The 19010-nt window shown below is 43.3% G+C and overlaps 1 protein-coding gene across 1 annotated transcript in view; it reads left to right on the top strand.

The window, feature by feature from the left end:
* The first annotated feature begins 1995 nt into the window (after positions 1-1995).
* The window catches only part of NMNAT2 (nicotinamide nucleotide adenylyltransferase 2), a 116487-nt gene continuing 99472 nt past the window's right edge, over positions 1996-19010 (top strand). Inside the window, exon 1 of the mRNA XM_073593365.1 lies at positions 1996-2306. Coding sequence (XP_073449466.1) covers positions 2222-2306 — 85 coding nt within the window. The 5' untranslated portion in view covers positions 1996-2221. The remainder of the gene's footprint in view (positions 2307-19010) is intronic.

The raw sequence follows: 19010 nt of genomic DNA, 5'->3' as shown, positions 1-19010 counted from the left end.
CTTCCTAATAATGAGCACTTTAGCCTAGCTATTCTCAACTTGGGTTCCTTGAACTGTGGACGGTTCTATCCCCCCCCCCTTTTGATGGTGCCTGCCTAGTTCCAGGACCAATGCCACTTGGCAAAGCCAGTAGCATGACACCAATTATCTCTCTACAGTAGCTGTCTGTCTTTAAAGCCGGGTACACACTATTCGTTTTTTTTCCTGCAACCCAACTGTCAGCTCCAGCCAGAGACACTGTACTAGCCATGCAAGTTTAGTACTGTGATTTCCCCCGCTGATCTGTTGTGTTCTGAGAGGGGGACGCGCCCCCCCCCCCCACTCGCCAGTACACTCCAATCAGCGCTCTTTGCCATTGGATGAGAGCTCTGATAGGGAGTCAGGCGGCTGCTGGTTTTCCAGCATACCGTCTGACAGAGTGCCATACACATGGGCGGTATTTTTTATATCGACAAATGTCTCCTGTGTGTGGGTGACATTCTGACCACCGCTTTAATGGGTACATTCTTTCTATTGACCACCAATGTAGGGGAGATTTTTACCATTGAGTCCCCAATAAACTGTTTTGAGTAAGGGTCCCCTGAGATCTGGAAATTATTTTAAGGGTTTCTCTTGGGGAACAAAAGTTGAGAAATGATACTTTAGACCATCAAAAGCAATTGTCTTAATCCTCTAGGAAACCAATACATGGCCCATTCCTTTCTTAATCATTACAGTAATTCCTAGAATCTTTCAAAGTTGCAGTGACCTGATAAGCACTTTTAGTGTCAGTCATCTTGCACTTAGTAGGGGTGAACACCAAGAGGGAAGGATGCAAAAATAGCTTGTCCATCAATAAAACTGGAGTGAGTCAATCACCAGATACAGTGGTCTATGCTGGACAGTCAATTTATTTTTCTGTCCCACCACTACGACTTGAAACCTTTAGTCATTTAAGATTAACCCTTTTTCTGACAGATGCCATATTTTCAACACTGTGGAAAAGGTGGGTGTCATTTACGAAAGGAAAATCCACTTTGCACCACAAGTGAAAAGTGCATTTGAAATTGCACTGAAAGTGCACTTGTAGGTGCAGTCGCTGTGAATCTGAGAGGTAGATCTAAAATGAGGGGAAGCCCTGCTGATTTTATTATCCAATCATGTGTAAGCTAAACTGTTGTTTTTTATTTTCCTCGTATGTCCCCCTCGGATCTACAGCGACTGCACTTTCAGTGCAATTTCAAATGCACTTTGCACTTGTGGTTTGCACTTGTAGTGCAAAGTGGAGTTGCCTTTTGTAAATAATACCCAGTGGGGTTTATTTACTAAAGCTGGAGAGTGCAAAATCAGGCTCACTTTTGCATAGAAACCAGTCAGCTTCCAGGTTTTATTGCCAAAGCTTAATTGAACAAGCCAAAGTTAGAAGCTGATTGGCTACCATGCACAGCTGCACCAGAGTCTGAGTGTACCAGCTTTAGTAAATCTACCCCAGTGTGTTACAAATTAGCTCACAATGAGCGGTTCATTTTATGTCTCCAAAATTAAAAATGGCTAGGTCTATATTTTGCTTCCTCATTCTTTTGATGAAAGGGAAATCAGATTAAATGTCAAACTGTGGATTGTAGTAAATGTAAATGACATTTTATTTTTTAAATAGTCATGCAATAATTACCAAAAATAGAGCCAACGGAAAGGCAAAAAGTAAGAAAGACACATATGTAGCTTAGAAGATTTAGTAAATCTGATTGATTACTATGGATTACTGCACTATGGACATCATCAATACTGTATATATTGCCTTTTAAATTAAGATGTTAATTGCTTAATATATAGATCAACAGCATCACGACAATACCAGTTTTACAATTTCTTTTCAGGTATATTTTGTCATTGAGTGCAGATCTTGCTGGCTGACATCTCTTTAATAATGATGTGGCTCTGTTTGTTTAGATCCAGTGGGTAGAGAGCAGGTGGATGTGTGGTTGTGTAGTAGTTAAAGGGGGAGGCTGTATAGGGAGAGCAGAGGGATGATGGGGGAGGGAGCCAGAGCTATGACGTGCTGCCTCTAGCATTCTCTCCTCTGACTGTTCAGCAGCCAGTCTCATCTCTTTTCTCTGCAGTGGCAAAGGATACCCACCCACTTAGAGAAAATCTTTATCTAAACTCGCAATCTGCCCCCACCCACAGTCTACCCCTATTCCTCATCCACCCTTATTCTGCCTTTTCCTCCGATCCCACCAGCATGGCTGAGACCACCAAAACCCATGTCATTCTGCTGGCCTGCGGCAGCTTCAATCCCATCACAAAAGGACATATCCAGATGTTTGGTGAGTCAACTCACTGACACCTTTACTTGTTTGTTTATCCTAATGTGTATCCTGGAAATCCTTCCTTTGATCCATGATAGGATCTCCCATCCTCATCCTCTCATTCTGTCCACCTCTAGCTCATCTCACCCTCCCTTCTTCCTGTTAGATTTTCATCTTTTCTGTCCATTAGTCCTGTCAAACCTATTTTTTTCATTGCGTTTGTCTTTTTGGCATTGCTCCATAATGGAGAATGCAGTTAAGAGACCCCCCCCCCCCCCCCCCCGTCCCCACCTGCCATAGAAAAGAGGACTGTACTAGAAAGTAACCTGTGAGATTATAAGCAGGGCTTTGTAAACATATATTGTATTGTTCATTTTGTCTGTCATGGCATTAACATACTTTTTACGGTTGTGTTAAAATATTTTTTTTTTTCTAAATCCATCATGCTGCGTCTGTTTCCAAGGTAGACATGATGTAAAGGAAGCTATTCTGTGCTGTGATAAATTTATGCATAATTACCATTCACAACAAAGAGGTCTCAGCCAAGGGAGGGGGAGACTTTAGGAGGGTGAGAATTGTTAGATTATTCACTGGGTTTTTCGATGGACTGATGGCATTCAGTGTGTATCTAATTTTATATAATTTCAGCAACATTGTTTTAAATTATGATAATGATTCTATTATACCAGAACAATGCCTTCATTTTTGCAATGAAATGTAATTTGGGCATAAATCAACTGTTTAGTTTGTTCAACATCCCATAAGCCACTACTTGATATATGTTGGACTGTAGTTATAGCTGCTGCATATCGTAAATGCCTGCTGCTGAATAATATTTAAGAGATGTCCTGGGAAATGTTGTGCCCTTTTTTTCAATCCTGACAAGCTGCACCATAACATGCATCTTTTCCTACAGGGTAAAATCTCATCCTATCCTTTTCTTTGGTGACTGTTTGGATGTTCCTTTATTGAAGTGCAACACATGAAATGTAAAAACAGATTTTTAAACGTAGCTCGTGCAGAAACAAAGTGCATCTCTGGCACAGCATTGGGTTTTGGCTTAGAATTCACTGAAATTTGTCTCTAGAAATTATTTTAAAATGTTGGCCATAGGGATGAGGCTTGGGTTTGCTACTACCACAGGTTTGCGTTAGATCCAGTGTCTTCAAAATTTGCAGTTCTGACTAATTAATGTGTAAATTTACTAGACCAAATTCCTTGTAACCTGGCATTTGAACCTAGATCAGCTGACTTGAATGACCAAAAAGGGGGTGCTGTGTTATGTGCCAGCCCACTCACTATAAAAAGGTGGGTTCCCAGCAACCATCTGTTTGTGTGCTGGAGTAATTTAGGGTGAGCTTATAGTCTGTGTTGGAAGAGTTAGTTACCATGAAGTGCTATACTGCATAGCTCCCAACTGTCTCTGATTTCAAGGGACTGTCCCTGATTTGGAACAAAGTCCCTCTGTCCATCTTTCCTCCTTATTTGTCCCTCATTTTGGTCTGGTTTATATAGTTGTATATAAAATGCACTATTTATCTTTCAAAAAGTGTTTCCTAGTGCTAAACCTTTCATCCAATTTCTAAATAGCTGCATTTGTAAATTTCAAAAGCCAATATAAAGGAATAGTAGTGGTTAAAAAAAAGCACTTGTGGGTTTAACTATTTTTTTAAAATTCTCCTTTAAGGGGGTGTGGCAGGGGGTGTGTCCTATGCCTACATACTTTTTCTAATAGGTGTCTCTTGTTCTCATGTCAAAAAGTTGGGAGGTATGATACTATACTATATTTCACTAACTTACTGTGGGTGGCAGTGTGGTGGGCTACATATACCCTCACCCCCCCATGTTCACAGTTCAGATACCCATATTTTTTTCTATTTTATGCTTGGTTAAACAAGTTAAAATAATTGGGTGAAAGCTTAGTGTTTCAGCCTTTTTTTTAGTTTGGGGTTTGCAACTACACTTGTTGATACAGGCAAAGCTGCTCTTTGTTTGCAAAGTTGTGTGCGCACTAAATTACCACATATTTAAACCTATTGTTGCTATAATTGCTATTAAATGTAGGCAATGTCTTTTATTAAAATAGCCAGGCAGGCCTAAAATGAAAGGCAGAGGTTCTACATGTAGAGACAGGGCATGTCAGCCTTTTCGGTCTCAGATTGGCTGTGTTGCACACCTACAGGATGCACTGCAGCTTGCTCTGCAGCCAAAGCTTTCAGCACAGAGGGAGTTATATAGTTATATAGTTGGTAAGCTTGAATAAAGATACCAGTCCACCCAGTTCAACCTGTGTTGTTGTGTGTGTATATGTTATGTCTGTACCACTTCCCATATCCCTGTATATTGTGTTCAATAAGATGGCTATCAAATAGTTTTTTTAAATTAGCGACATTACCCGCTGAACCCACTTATTGTGGAAAGGAGTTCCACATCCTTACCGCTCTAACAGTAAAAATCCCCTTAAGCAGTTTAAAGCGGAGTTCCACCCAAAATTTTGAACAATATCTGTATGTATTCTCTTCCTTGCCTAGATGCTGACATGCCGTTTAAAAAAATTTAAATCGCCGTAATTACCTTTTATTTTTCTATTCTCCTTTGCACTTCCTGGTTCTCCTCCCATGGGAGTAGGCGTGTTTCTAGCCTCTCCCAGACTCCTGGGAGCTAGTCTCAGGCTTCCCAGGATGCCACTGAGCATGTGCGGGAACGAGCAGTGAATGCTGGGAGCACAGCATTCACCACATCCAGGAAATAAATGCTTGTGGGCTTCAAATGCCCACAATGAAGATGGAAACCGCCTGCAGTGAATAATATAAGTTATTCTTTCCGACGAAATCTGACACAGGCGGACATATTACACACAATATGTGAGTATGTAATGCTGAGAAGAAAGTTTGTGAATGAACTCAAAAAAAAAAAAAAGATAGATAGGTGGACCCCCGCTTTAAGGTTAAACCACTTCTCGTCCAACTTCATTGAGGGGCCACATGTTTTCCTGAGTGACCTGAAACTGAATAGTTTTCTTCCTGATGCTGCAATCACCATTAATATATGTTTATATATCGCTATCATATCCCCTCTTAAGGCCTCATGGACGCTGGTTTCTTGTAAACGCTTTTAACCCTGGCAGGAGAAAATCAGCGTTAGAAACTCACATAAGCTGCATTATTTCTAACCAGTGTAGGCGAGTTTAGAGATTGGGAGCTTATTTCATTGGCCAGAATTTAAATTTATTTTGGCCATTGAAATAAAGACTGAAGTGCTAAACGCGTCTATCGTCTATGAGCGTTTATTCGCATTTATGCACGTTTAACAGCGTTCAGTGTATTTTGTGGTCCAAATTCCCTTTCCTGAATGCGAATATAGGGCATTCAGAATACATCCTCTAAATTCTCCTACTACTAAACTGCTAAAAACATCCATGTGTGCATGGATACATAAGATAACATAGAGGGGAGTTGAGCAGAAAAAAGTGTATGCAAGGAGAGGGGCAGGTGCAGTTTTTAAATAAATAATAATTTCTGGCTCTTTTTTTTTTTTCTATACTTAATATAGCGCCGAGAAGGATGGCGGGGTCATCGGGTGATGTCACTGGGTGACCCCGCCCCATTCTTTAGTTTAGTGACGGGACCGAATGACAGCTCCTTCTTGGTGCTATTAAGTATAGAAAAGAGAGAGCCGGCAAATACATTTAAAAGCGAACAGTGACAGTCAGTGTCGGCAAGTGAGGGAGCCTGTCTGTACAGACTGCCCCCTCACTGTGTATGCTGCTCTTCACCTCTCCTTGCACACACTGCCCCCCCCCCCCAAAAGAGGACCTGTCATGTGATAGCAGGACCTGTCACGTACCTGCTATCACATAGGGGACTATTTGTCCCCTTTAGAAAGGATGAACTTCGGTCTGTAAATGAGGTCAGTTTAACCACTTAAAGACTAAACCTTTTTCTGACATTTGTTGCTCACAATTTAAAATCTGTATTTTTTGCTAGAAAATTACTTAGAACCCCCAAACATTATATATATATTTTTAGCAGAGACCCTAGAGAATAAAATGGCGGTTGTTGCAATATTTTTTGTCACGCTGTATTTGCGCGACGGTCTTTCAAACACAGTTTTTGGGGTAAAAATACACTTCCATGAATTAAAAAAACTAAACAGTAAAGTTAGCCCAATTTTTTTGTATAATGTGAAAGATGATGTTACGGTGAGAGAATTGTGATCTTTATTCTAAGCAAAAAAATTGTGATTCTCATTTTATCCAGAATCGTGCAGCTCTAATGTAAACCAAACATTTGACTCAAGTGGATGTAAAAACTGATGTAAACTGATCTGTTTTTTCTGAAAAAACGTGATTAAACTGATGAAACAAACTGAAAGCACGTGTGAAAGGGGCCTAAGTGTCTCTTCTCCAGGGAGAATAAGTTTAATGATTGTAGACAGTCCTCATAACTGAGATTTTTCCAGTTTTGTGACCCACAATAGATTTAGTGTGCCACTCAGGCTCAATCCGCATTCGTTGCGTGGGTGCAGGCAAGGGATGGAGCTCATCCCATCTCCTGTGCTCTCTAAGGGGAAAGAAGGAAGAAATCCCGAATACCGCACATCCACGGAGTCCTGTAGTGATGGTGGTGAGAGTGGCAACTTCAGCTTGGGCTCCCGAAAGTGCCACACCCCCAACGCGTTGCGCTCCGCCCCCATGATACCTATGACTAAGCTTTGGGGGGCAGAGTGAAACATGTTGGGGGTGTGGCCTGCCGGGAGCCCAGGCTGAGGTTTCCACTCTCATCACCATCACTACAGGACTCCGTGGATGTGCAGCATAAGGGATTTCTTCCTCCTTTCCCCTCTTGTTAGTTGTGTTGCTCTTCCCTAGACTCTCTCCAGTTCCAACACATCCCTTCTAAGGACTGGAGAACAGAACTGGATGGCATACTCAAGGTGTGGCCGAACCAGAGTTTTGTAAAGTGGTAGAACTATAGTTTTATCTCGAGTAAATGCCCATTTTTAATGCATGCTAATATTATACTGGCCTTGCTTGCTGCAGCTTGGCATTGCATGTTGAGCCTAAGCTGTGTGAACCTCATTTGCCATGTGTTTGCCCACCCCTCTATTTTATCGAAGTCTTCCTGTAGAGTTGCTCAGTCTTGTTTATTCCAGTCCGCTAGTAACATTCCAGTCAGTAAGCTTTACTTAAAGATTTGGAATAAGTTATTTGAGGACTCTTGGGTGCAAGCCATCATGTTGACGGTGTCCCCTCGGCGTTATATTTTTTTAAGGACAGTTTTTTGCTTTTAATGTGCCTTTTTATACACTTGGATTTAGCCACGCAGGTTTAGCTTTAGTTATTTTATATTTGTTGTCCAGAATTCACTGGCTAATGTCATTGCCTAAAATGTTCTTAAAGCACTCCCACTTTTCCTCCTTGTATTTTGTTTCTAGAATATCTTCCCACTTAATGTCATCAAGTATGGAGTGTAGTTTGGTAAAATTTGCTCTCTGGAAATTTAATGTACTTATCCTACCCTTGTGTCTGATTTTGCTTTGCTTTACAGCAAATGCAATTGCCCTGTGATCGCTGTTTCTTAAGTTATCCCTTACTACCACATCTGCTATCAGCTCTGGGGTGTTTGTGATTAGTAGGTCTAGCAGGGCCTTGTTTCTAGTTGGGACATCCAACTGACACATAAAATTGTCCCTCAAGACATTAAAGAAGTGCTGAGCTTTAGAAAAGTGAGCAGTTCCATCTGCCCAGTCAGTAAGTCAGTATCTGGATAATTAAAGTCACCTATGATGATTACATTGTCCTGCCTCGCCGCCATTTCTAACTGCGAAAGTGCAGAATTCGCATTTTCCCTAACAACGTAGACCAGCTCACATGAATTAAAACAAGTCATTATTGGATTACCAATGACTGCAATACCCCTGCTGCTGATTCTACAGATTAAGCTTTAAATTGTCATTCAAAACAACACCCCCCCCCCCCCAAACATAAAAATGATACCTTCCACCATTACGAACTCATGCCACCTCACCTGGCCTGCTTATGTGCTCCAGTGACACGCAATGTTTCTAAAGCTGGGCCTTGGCTGTCAAATTTCTGTTTGCTGCAGGGAAAATACAGTTTTGCACCCTCTGAGTTTGATGCCTAGTCCAGTGCTCCCACATTTAAAAATATTTTTGTCTATTGTCTCTCAGATAATAAACTCTAATGTTTATTTTAAGATAAAACCTGCCTCATTTCTCCTTCTTATATTGCGGTCTAACCAAGCTGCTTACATACTGTCCAGCTACTGAGCAATATGTATTGCTATTGTCTTTTAAATTATGTAATTTAATTTTTGTGCAAGATAAAAACCTGCATTGTCTCTTTCTATTTGCTGCCTGTTTGCATACTGCCCTGGCACCAGTCAGATTCTTCTTCAAACACATACCTGAAATCTATATGGAACGATTGAGAATACAGGGATGAGAGGGGGGTTCGGGGAATGTGGAGTTGTGGTTTTGAGGTGTTTTTGTGCACTCTATTTTGAAATTTTATTACATTTTTAGGAAAATGCAGTGTGGTACTATGATACTTTTCAAAGTGTTTTGCCACTGGCCAATTTATGTGAAGTTGAGAGCTTTCCTATAGCTTTTAAATCTGTTGTGGCTGCTTACTTTTACTTTGATAAAAAATCTGGGTTCACAGTCAAAACTATGTAAAATAGTCTTTATTGTAAAAGTAAAATTATTAAATACAAGCTAAATGTAAAGTTGAAGACCCCTTCTTTATAACCTTCCTTCTCTCCTGAGATGCCTTCTCCCCCTCCTTTCTCCCCTCCCTTTATGGAGAGCTGTGGAGAGCTATGTGGACCATCTTACTCCTGTCCTGATATCTCACAGTATTGGAGTTACTATTAATCGCTCTGATTAGGGATGAGCTTCGAGTTCGAGTCGAACTCATGTTCGACTCGAACATTGGCTGTTCGCAAGTTCGCCGAACAGCGAACAATTTGGGGTGTTCGCGGCAAATTCGAATGCCGCGGAACACCCTTTAAAAGTCTATGGGAGAAATCAAAAGTGCTAATTTTAAAGGCTAATATGCACGTTATTGTCATAAAAAGTGTTTGGGGACCTGGGTCCTGCCCCAGGGGACATGGATCAATGCAAAAAAAAGTTTTAAAAACGGCCGTTTTTTCAGGAGCAGTGATTTTAATAATGCTTAAAGTCAATCAATAAAAGTGTAATATCCCTTTAAATTTCGTACCTGGGGGGTGTCTATAGTATGCCTGTAAAGGGGCGCATGTTTCCTGTGTTTAGAACAGTCTGACAGCAAAATGACATTTTGAAGGAAAAAACTCATTTAAAACTACCCGCGGCTATTGCATTGCCGACAATACACTTAGAAGTTCATTGATAAAAACGGCATGGGAATTCCCCAAAGGGGAACCCCGAACCAAAATTTAAAAAAAAATGACGTGGGAGTCCCCCTAAATTCTATACCAGGCCCTTCAGGTCTGATATGGATATTAAGGGGAACCCCGGCCAAAATTTAAAAAAAAAAATGACGTGGGGTTCCCCCTAAATTCCATACCAGACCCTTCAGGTCTGGTATGGATTTTAAGGGGAACCCCGTGCCAAAAAAAAAAAAAAAACGGCGTGGGGTCCCCCCAAACATCCATACCAGACCCTTATCCGAGCACGCAACCTGGCAGGCCGCAGGAAAAGAGGGGGGACGAGAGTGCGGCCCCCCCTCCCTCCTGAACCGTACCAGGCCACATGCCCTCAACATTGGGAGGGTGCTTTGGGGTAGCCCCCCAAAACACCTTGTCCCCATGTTGATGAGGACAAGGGCCTCATCCCCACAACCCTGGCCGGTGGTTGTGGGGGTCTGCGGGCGGGGGGCTTATCGGAATCTGGAAGCCCCCTTTAACAAGGTGACCCCCAGATCCCGGCCCCCCCCCTGTGTGAAATGGTAAGGGGGTACATAAGTACCCCTACCATTTCACGAAAAAAGTGTCAAAAATGTTAAAAATGACAAGAGACAGTTTTTGACAATTCCTTTATTTAAATGCTTCTTCTTTCTTCTATCTTCCTTCATCTTCTGGTTCTTCTGGTTCTTCTGGCTCTTCTGGTTCTTCCTCCGGCGTTCTCGTCCAGCATCTCCTCCGCGGCGTCTTCTATCTTCTTCTCCTCGGGCCGCTCCGCACCCATGGCATGGGGGGAGGCTCCCGCTCTTCTCTTCATCTTCTTCATCTTCTTCTCTTCTTCTTTTCTTCTCTTCTAATCTTCATTTTCTTCTCCGGGCCGCTCCGCAATCCATGCTGGCATGGAGGGAGGCTCCCGCTGTGTGACGGCGCTCCTCGTCTGACAGTTCTTTAAATAACAGGGGCGGGGCCACTCGGTGACCCCGCCCCCCTCTGACGCACGGGACATGACGGGACTTCCCTGTGGCATTCCCCGTGACGTCACAGGGAAGTCCCGTCAAGTCACCGTGCGTCAGAGTGGGGCGGGGTCACCGGGTGGCCCCGCCCCCCCCTTATTTAAGAACTGTCAGACGAGGAGCGCCGTCACACAGCGGGAGCCTCCCTCCATGCCAGCATGGATTGCGGAGCGGCCCGGAGAAGAAAATGAAGAAGAGAAGAAGAGAAGAAAAGAAGAAGAGAAGAGCGGGAGCCTCCCCCCCATGCCATGGGTGCGGAGCGGCCCGAGGAGAAGAAGATAGAAGACGCCGTGGAGGAGATGCTGGACGAGAACGCCGGAGGAAGAACCAGAAGAGCCAGAAGAACCAGAAGATGCAGGAAGATAGAAGAAAGAAGAAGCATTTAAATAAAGGAATTGTCAAAAACTGTCTCTTGTCATTTTTAACATTTTTGACACTTTTTTCGTGAAATGGTAGGGGTACTTATGTACCCCCTTACCATTTCACACAGGGGGGGGGCCGAGATCTGGGGGTCACCTTGTTTAAGGGGGCTTCCAGATTCCGATAAGCCCCCCGCCCGCAGACCCCCACAACCACCGGCCAGGGTTGTGGGGATGAGGCCCTTGTCCTCATCAACATGGGGACAAGGTGTTTTGGGGGGCTACCCCAAAGCACCCTCCCAATGTTGAGGGCATGTGGCCTGGTACGGTTCAGGAGGGAGGGGGGGCCGCACTCTCGTCCCCCCCTCTTTTCCTGCGGCCTGCCAGGTTGCGTGCTCGGATAAGGGTCTGGTATGGATTTTTGGGGGGACCCCACGCCGTTTTTTTTTTTTTTTTTGGCGCGGGGTTCCCCTTAAAATCCATACCAGACCTGAAGGGTCTGGTATGGAATTTAGGGGGAACCCCACGTCATTTTTTTTTTTTAATTTTGGCCGAGGTTCCCCTTAATATCCATACCAGACCTGAAGGGCCTGGTATGGAATTTAGGAGGACTCCCACGTCATTTTTTTTTTTTTAATTTTGGTTCGGGGTTCCCCTTTGGGGAATTCCCATGCCGTTTTTATCAATGAACTTCTATGTGTATTGTCGGCAATGCAATAGCCGCGGGTAGTTTTAAATGAGTTTTTTCCTTCAAAATGTCATTTTGCTGTCAGACTGTTCTAAACACAGGAAACATGCGCCCCTTTACAGGCATACTATAGACACCCCCCAGGTACGAAATTTAAAGGGATATTACACTTTTATTGTTTGACTTTAAGCATTATTAAAATCACTGCTCCTGAAAAAACGGCCGTTTTTAAAACTTTTTTTTGCATTGATCCATGTCCCCTGGGGCAGGACCCAGGTCCCCAAACACTTTTTATGACAATAACTTGCATATAAGCCTTTAAAATTAGCACTTTTGTTTATTCATGTTCGTGTCCCATAGACTTTAACGGTGTTCGCGTGTTCGAACGAACTTTTTTCCTGTTCGCATGTTCTGGTACGAACCGAACAGGGGGGTGTTCGGCTCATCCCTAGCTCTGATATATGGAACCGCATATTGCTAATGTAACGCTGTTTGCATACATCTTGCATCCTGGTCTATTGTACACCTTTTCACCATTCTTTATGCTATGTGCTGTGGAATGTTTTGTTTGGTACTACTGCACTCCTGGATGTTCATTATTGTCTACTAACAAATATTGTGCTTCACTGTTTGACAAATTGAGGCTGTTATGATAACCAGAAATAACTTGTCAACCTGTAAAAAAATATATATATACTGTAGCGGGTAATATATAATTGGCTTTTTCTGTCCTGCAAAAATCTTCACACACATGAAAAAAATAACAAGTATAAAGTTTACAAAGGAGATTCTGCTGTGGATAAGTGTTCTGTGTAATAAAACACAGCTTGGGAAATTAGAAGACCTCAGCTGTGGCAGAATCTATAGAGAATCAAGTGTCAGTCACCGCTGTAATTAGAAGACAGGAAAAAACAGAATAATTATTGACAGCAATGTGTGTCAAGAGATTTTGAGGCAGATGCAGGCTCTGCATTATTAGCTTAGGTGATAGCTATTGTGATACCCTAATCTGTAACATTCACATGAGTTGTGGGGAGAGTTATTCCCTTAGAGGCGTTTCACTTATAATTTGTATTTATTATTGTAATAGGCCAGAAGGAGTCCAAAAAAAAATATCAGTCCCCTACTTTTCTGTACTAGGGTAAGTGTGCTTATATTAATCACTTGGGCTACTGTACCCCTTTATCATCGGCTAGTAGACATGTGCATTCGTTTTTGTCCCAATGCATTTTCGTCCGAATTTCAGGTATTTTCGTTATCGTTTTAACAAACGATAACGAAAGTGCAGAGTATGAAAACCGAAAGTTCTGATATAAACAAATGCTTTATTTTCGTTTTCGTTGCGACAACAGTTCGATATAGATGGGAAATTCGACATGACGCTGACAATAACAATCTGTGTCCATCGAACCTGTGATTGAATGTGCCTAACCTTAACTCTATTAGTCCAAGATTATTCTACATAGAGAGAAAAGATTCGACATAGAGAGAAAAGATCACTGCTGGAATTGGGTGGGGGAAGAAAAATAAAAATAATGATGATGATAAATGTTATTGGCCGATTGTAACCAAAGAGGAGGGGCAGTAAAATAGCTAGAACTGAGTACACACGTACAGCCAACTTACTTTCACTTACAATTTGCTAGCAGAGAGAGACACACACAGAATCATTTCAGAAGACAGTCAATCTTAGCTGGTCTGTTTGTCAGAGAACCTGAATTATTTAGCAATTAAGCATAAGCACAGCAGCAGAACAATAGTGAAGCAAGCTACAGTTCAACTTAACTTTTTCATAATAATCTGCTGCTATTGTGTTAGTGATGTAAATTTGATAGTGATACTAGTGCTGCTAGTGTTGTGATAGCCTCAGAGGCTGCCCGTGTTGTGGGGGGGGATTTATTATTATAGATTCTATATTATAATGCCATATCAATATCTGACACAAAGTCGGATGCCGCGCCCACCATTGCACTTGGAGATTGAGAAACGAATGTGAAAGTTGGCTGACTGTTGGGGTAGAGTAGACCATTCAACATGAACAACGAAGATTCGACAAAGCAACGAAAAACATACAAACGTCGAATCTTTGGCTTATGGTGTCTGTCGAAAGTTCTAAGAAGATTTGACGGAGCAGCTAAACTGTACGACACTGCAATCGTACATTTCTAGTCAAAGGCATCCGCCCATAGGCTATAGAAAAATTCTAATGTTGGTTGACTAGTAAAATGATTAATAAATATAATTATTACTAGTCATACAACATTAGAATTCTACTACAGCTAGCTTGTAGGCGGAAAATTCGACCGGAAATGTACACACAGTTTAGCTGCTCCGTTGAATCTTCTTTGAACATTCGACAGACACCATAAGCCTTCAATGACAGATTCGACCCTAATTAATTTGTATTTTTGGATGAATGCAACTTTTAACGAAAAATGAAATAAATAAAAATGAATTTCGGGAGTAACTAAATAAATTTATTTTTCAGACGAAAACGAAATTCCGAAACAAAATATTTCAGTGTGCACATGTCTATCGGCTAGCAGGGTCCTTGATATCCACCCCAAGTTTTACAAGTGATGCTTTGATAAGTGGAGATGGCATGGTGACATTACTTGCTACAGCAACGGGTCTTGTTATACAGCAAAGTTCGGTTGACAGACTATGTTCCATTGATCAACCAGTCGAATAAATAGTTTTTATTATGTATCTTTTTAGGCCTGTGCTCTGTCAGAATCGGTGACCCGTCAGATTAGGTAACGGAGGTGACGTTCCGTCAGCTTGTATGCCTTCCACCGCTACCAGGTTTGCTAATCTGACAGAACACCTGCAGTCAGAAGAAGCGTCAGTGGACATCTCACTAAAACACAGCAACGTCTTGAATTTAACAGTAATTTTAGCAATAAAGTGAGCGTATATAAATAAATATATTATGTTGACATCTGTGATGCTGTTTTCATGTTACATTTTGAAAGAAGCTGGACGCCAGCAGTAGGAAGGTGGTGGAGGCCATGTTGGTACACCCCGCACTGCTCAGCACTAAACCTTTATGCCGCGTACACACGAGCGGAATTTCCACCAGAAAGAGTCCAATGGAAGCTTTCATCGTATATTCCAACTGTGTGTATGCCCCATCGGACTTTTTCTGACGAAAATTCAGATGGACTTAGATAGAGAACAAATTACTATCGGAAAAAACGCTTGTCTGCATGCTGTTATGACGCACCAAAAACGATGCATGCTCTGAAGCAAGTACGAGACAGAAGCTATTGGCTACTGGGTATTGAACTTTCGTTTTCTAGTCCCGTCGTATGTGCTGTACGTCACCGCGTTCTGGACGGTCGGAATTTGGTGTGACCGTGTGTATGCAAGACAGCTTGAGCGGAATTCCGTCGCAACTATGTCCTAAAAACCTTCAGAGTTTATTCCGATGGCAAAACCGGTCATGTGTACAGGGCATTAGCCTTTCAAAATTAAACATCCAAACAGCATCACAGATGTCAATATACTATATTTATTTATATACGCTCACTTTATTGCTAAAATTACTGTGAAATTCAAGATGTAGCAGGGTGTAATAAGATGTCCGTTGCCTTCCTCTGTCTGCAGGTGTTCTGTCAAATCAGCAAACCTGGTAGCAGCGGAACAAATGCGCAGCTGACAGAACATCACTTACGTTATCTAATCTGACTGGTCACTGATTCTGACGGAACACATGTACAGTTTCCTGATGTATCTGGTATCCAATGAAAGTTATTCAAGGTGTGTTCCTTGTAATCAGGGCTTTTTTTCTCTGAGAATAGGTGCAGGAACCCCCCCCCTTTTGAGTCGCTTTTTGTCTCTGCCCCCTACCCACCACTGAGCACCGTCCCTTGGTTCCACCCCCTACCCTACTCCTAGTTGCACCCCTTTTAGAGAATACAGAACCAAGTATATTTTTGTGGTGCTAAGCAATTTGTATAGAATGTGTTAATGATAGCAAGAAAAGTAGTAAAATAGCTTCCCCACAGCCAGCAGCAATAGACTGCCCTCCAGCAATAATAGATTTGCCCAGAAACAATAGACCCCCCACAGCAATAATGGACCCTCACAACAAAATACCACTCGGCAGCAACAACAGATCTCCCAGCAGTCAGCATAAATAGACTATTCAGCAGCTAGAAATAGACCCCTTCTCTCATGAGTAGATTACTTCCAGCAACAAGGACTCCTCGGCAACAATAGACTGCCACACAAAATAGACCCGCCTCTAGCATCAATAGATCCCCCAGCAGCCAGCACGCAGCAGCACCCCTTGCCATTACATACATTCAGTGCTGGAGGTGCCGAAACTGTATTCCCCCCTGTTCCTGCTGAAAATAAGCCCTGCTTGTAATGAATTTTAACAAAATGTGCTTCAAATGTGTAGTATCTTTTGGGGTACGTAAAAGGGAATCGTTTTGGATAGAGTTTGGAAGGATTAGACCCCCTGTCAAGTTTTATTGAGTTGCTGTCCCTGCTAGGGATATTCATACCTTGTTTTGTCCTGGTGACCATTTTAGATTTTCAAGATAGAAAGTAGGTAGTAATCCTTAAAGTGTTTGTAAACCTAAAAAAAAAATATGCTACTGCCTCTTTAAATCATATATATTTTTTTTTTTTTATGTTGCTTTTTTATTTAGTCCTGCCTGTATTGTGTAATACCTGGCTGATCCTGCCTGTGTCCCTCCTCCTGAGAGTAAACTGACCACGCTAGCATGGCTGCCAATCCATACTAGCACGGTCAGTTTACGTCTTGTGTCATCCTGTTGGTAATACAGGCACTCTGTGCTATAGCACAGTACCTGTAACTTCCATAGTCTGTGGAAAGGCGTGCTCACCTTTAGCTGCTCCTTCCCTCCTCTCACGGCATTTGGCTGGGGAAAGGGGGAAGTGACATTGCCGCTGGGTCTGATTGCGTTTCATTGCTATGGAAACGGGGGCAATGTCATTTCCTGCAATTATGTCACTCCCCCCTCTCTTGACAAATCCACCTGCAGGTCGGTGGATCGCTCAGTAAGCTAGAGCGATCACGTGACCTGCATTTTACAAGTAGGGAATATCACATGTAAGAGGAAAATAAACCCTGTATTTATGACAGTGTATTATTTCTCTGTGAAATAATGTTTGTCATTGGAGAACTTTACGACTGCTTTAATTTTAGAGTTATCTTGAGAACTGCTGAGAGTTCTGGTGACAACCGCCTAGGGTTGAAATCACTCCCACATTAAGGAGATTTTGTGTTACTTCCTGTTGCATGCATAAGACAGAAAGTGAGGGGAATCCTTTGCAGCAATAAACAGACTGAAAAAAATTACCATGACTGAGGTTTTAACTCTTCCCCATCTAAAACTAGTTATGACTATACATACACTTTAAGTACCCAAACATGTGACTTCTTCTATTGCCAAGTTGGAAAATGAGGCAGCAGTTTTTCCATCAGTGATGCAGAAAAAGCATGATTCCACAGACCATAGGAACAGATGGTATAATACACTGATCAGCCATAACATTGTGACCACCCACCATAACCCATCAAGGCATGGACTCCACTAAATCTCTAAAGGTATACTGTGGTGTCTGGCACCAAGCCATTAGTAGCAAATCCTTTTAAGTCCTATAAGCTGCGATGTGGAGCCTGCAGGGATCAATCTTGTTTTACAGCATCCAGGCAGGTGCAGTCTATTTTCTCCAATGAAGATGGTACTCATTTGCAGCGGCAATACAGATGGGGGAGGTAGGGTGACCACATTTCCAAACTGCCATTCAGGGACAATTTTGCCAAGGACCGGGGGGGGTGAATGTAGTTTCGGGGTTGGCGGGATTTCGGCGGCGAGTGATTTGTCGGGTGAATGGCTGGTTTTAGCACTTATATCATCCCAACACCATGCAATGTATTTCTATTATTACATTGTAATAATAGACTCCCCTCCCTTAGTACAGACCCCCTTTCTTCAGTATAGACCCCCCCTCCCTCAGTACGGACCCCCCTCTACTAACTGTAGACCCCCTCCCTCAGTCTGGCCCCCTCACCACAAAGTATAAGCCCCCTCCCTCAGTATGGACCCCCCCACTAACTATAGACCCCCTCCCTCAGTACGGACCCCCCACTAACTATAGACCCCCTCCCTCAGTACGGACCCCCCACTAACTATAGACCCCCTCCCTCAGTACGGACCCCCCACTAACTACAGACCCCCTCCCTCAGTACGGATCCCTCCACTAACTATAGACCCCCTCCCTCAGTACAGACCCCCCTCTCCACTAAGTATAGGCCCCCTCCTTCAGTACAGACTCCCCCACTAACTATAGACCCCCTCTCTCAGTACGGATCCCCCCACTAACTATAGACCCCCTCCCTCAGTATGGACCCCCCACTAACTATAGACCCCCTCCCTCAGTATGGACCCCCCACTAACTATAGACCCCCTCCCTCAGTACGAACCCCCCTCTCCACTAAGTATATACCCCCTCAGTAAAGACCCCCTCCATCGAGTATAGATTCCCCTCCCTCAGTACAGACTCGCCCCCTCAGTATAGACCCCCCCACTGAATACAGACCCCTTCTCCATCAGTATAGACCCCCCTGACTAAGTATAAACCCCCCTCCCTCATTATAGACCCCCCACAGTACAGACCCCCTTTCCACTTGTGCTAGTGGAAAGGTGGGTATCAGAAACGTGCTGGGGGGCACTTTTTACCCTTTTCATGATCACTGTCCCTCCTCTGTCAATCTACATACACATATAATATGAGCTTAGAACAGACCTCAGATCAGCGCCAGGAATGCACAGCGTTGTCCCTCTTCCCTCTCTGTGTACTTGTAAATAGCCAAGGAGGGGGAGGCGGCTTCGGTCTGCTCTGCGGTATGAGGCAGGTAGAAATCCAGCAGAGCTGTGGAGATGGTAACAGTCACAGTGCCGGTGGATTCGTGTATTTGGGGCTGCCCCCGCTGACAGCCTTGTCCATGGTGGAGAACGTTAGGCGCGGAGGAGGAGAAAGTTAACTCTGGGCAGTCACTCTGTGAGGTCACTGGTTGCTAGCCACCAGGCGGCTATAGCAACCAGTGGCCAGAGTCTCAGTTGGAGCTGGAGGCAGAGCGAGCACCATCGCTATAGCGGGGTTTGCTCGCTCTGTCAATTCCATTCCGGGACACTGTATTGTCCCGGAATGAAGGTGCCCGGGACCCGGGACAGACCTGCCAATTGCGGGAATGTCCCGGGCAATCCGGGACATGT

This window comes from Aquarana catesbeiana, linkage group LG07 (genome assembly GCF_042186555.1).
Source record: "Aquarana catesbeiana isolate 2022-GZ linkage group LG07, ASM4218655v1, whole genome shotgun sequence".
Taxonomy (NCBI): Eukaryota; Metazoa; Chordata; class Amphibia; order Anura; family Ranidae; genus Aquarana; species Aquarana catesbeiana.
This window is presented reverse-complemented; position numbering and strand designations above follow the sequence as displayed.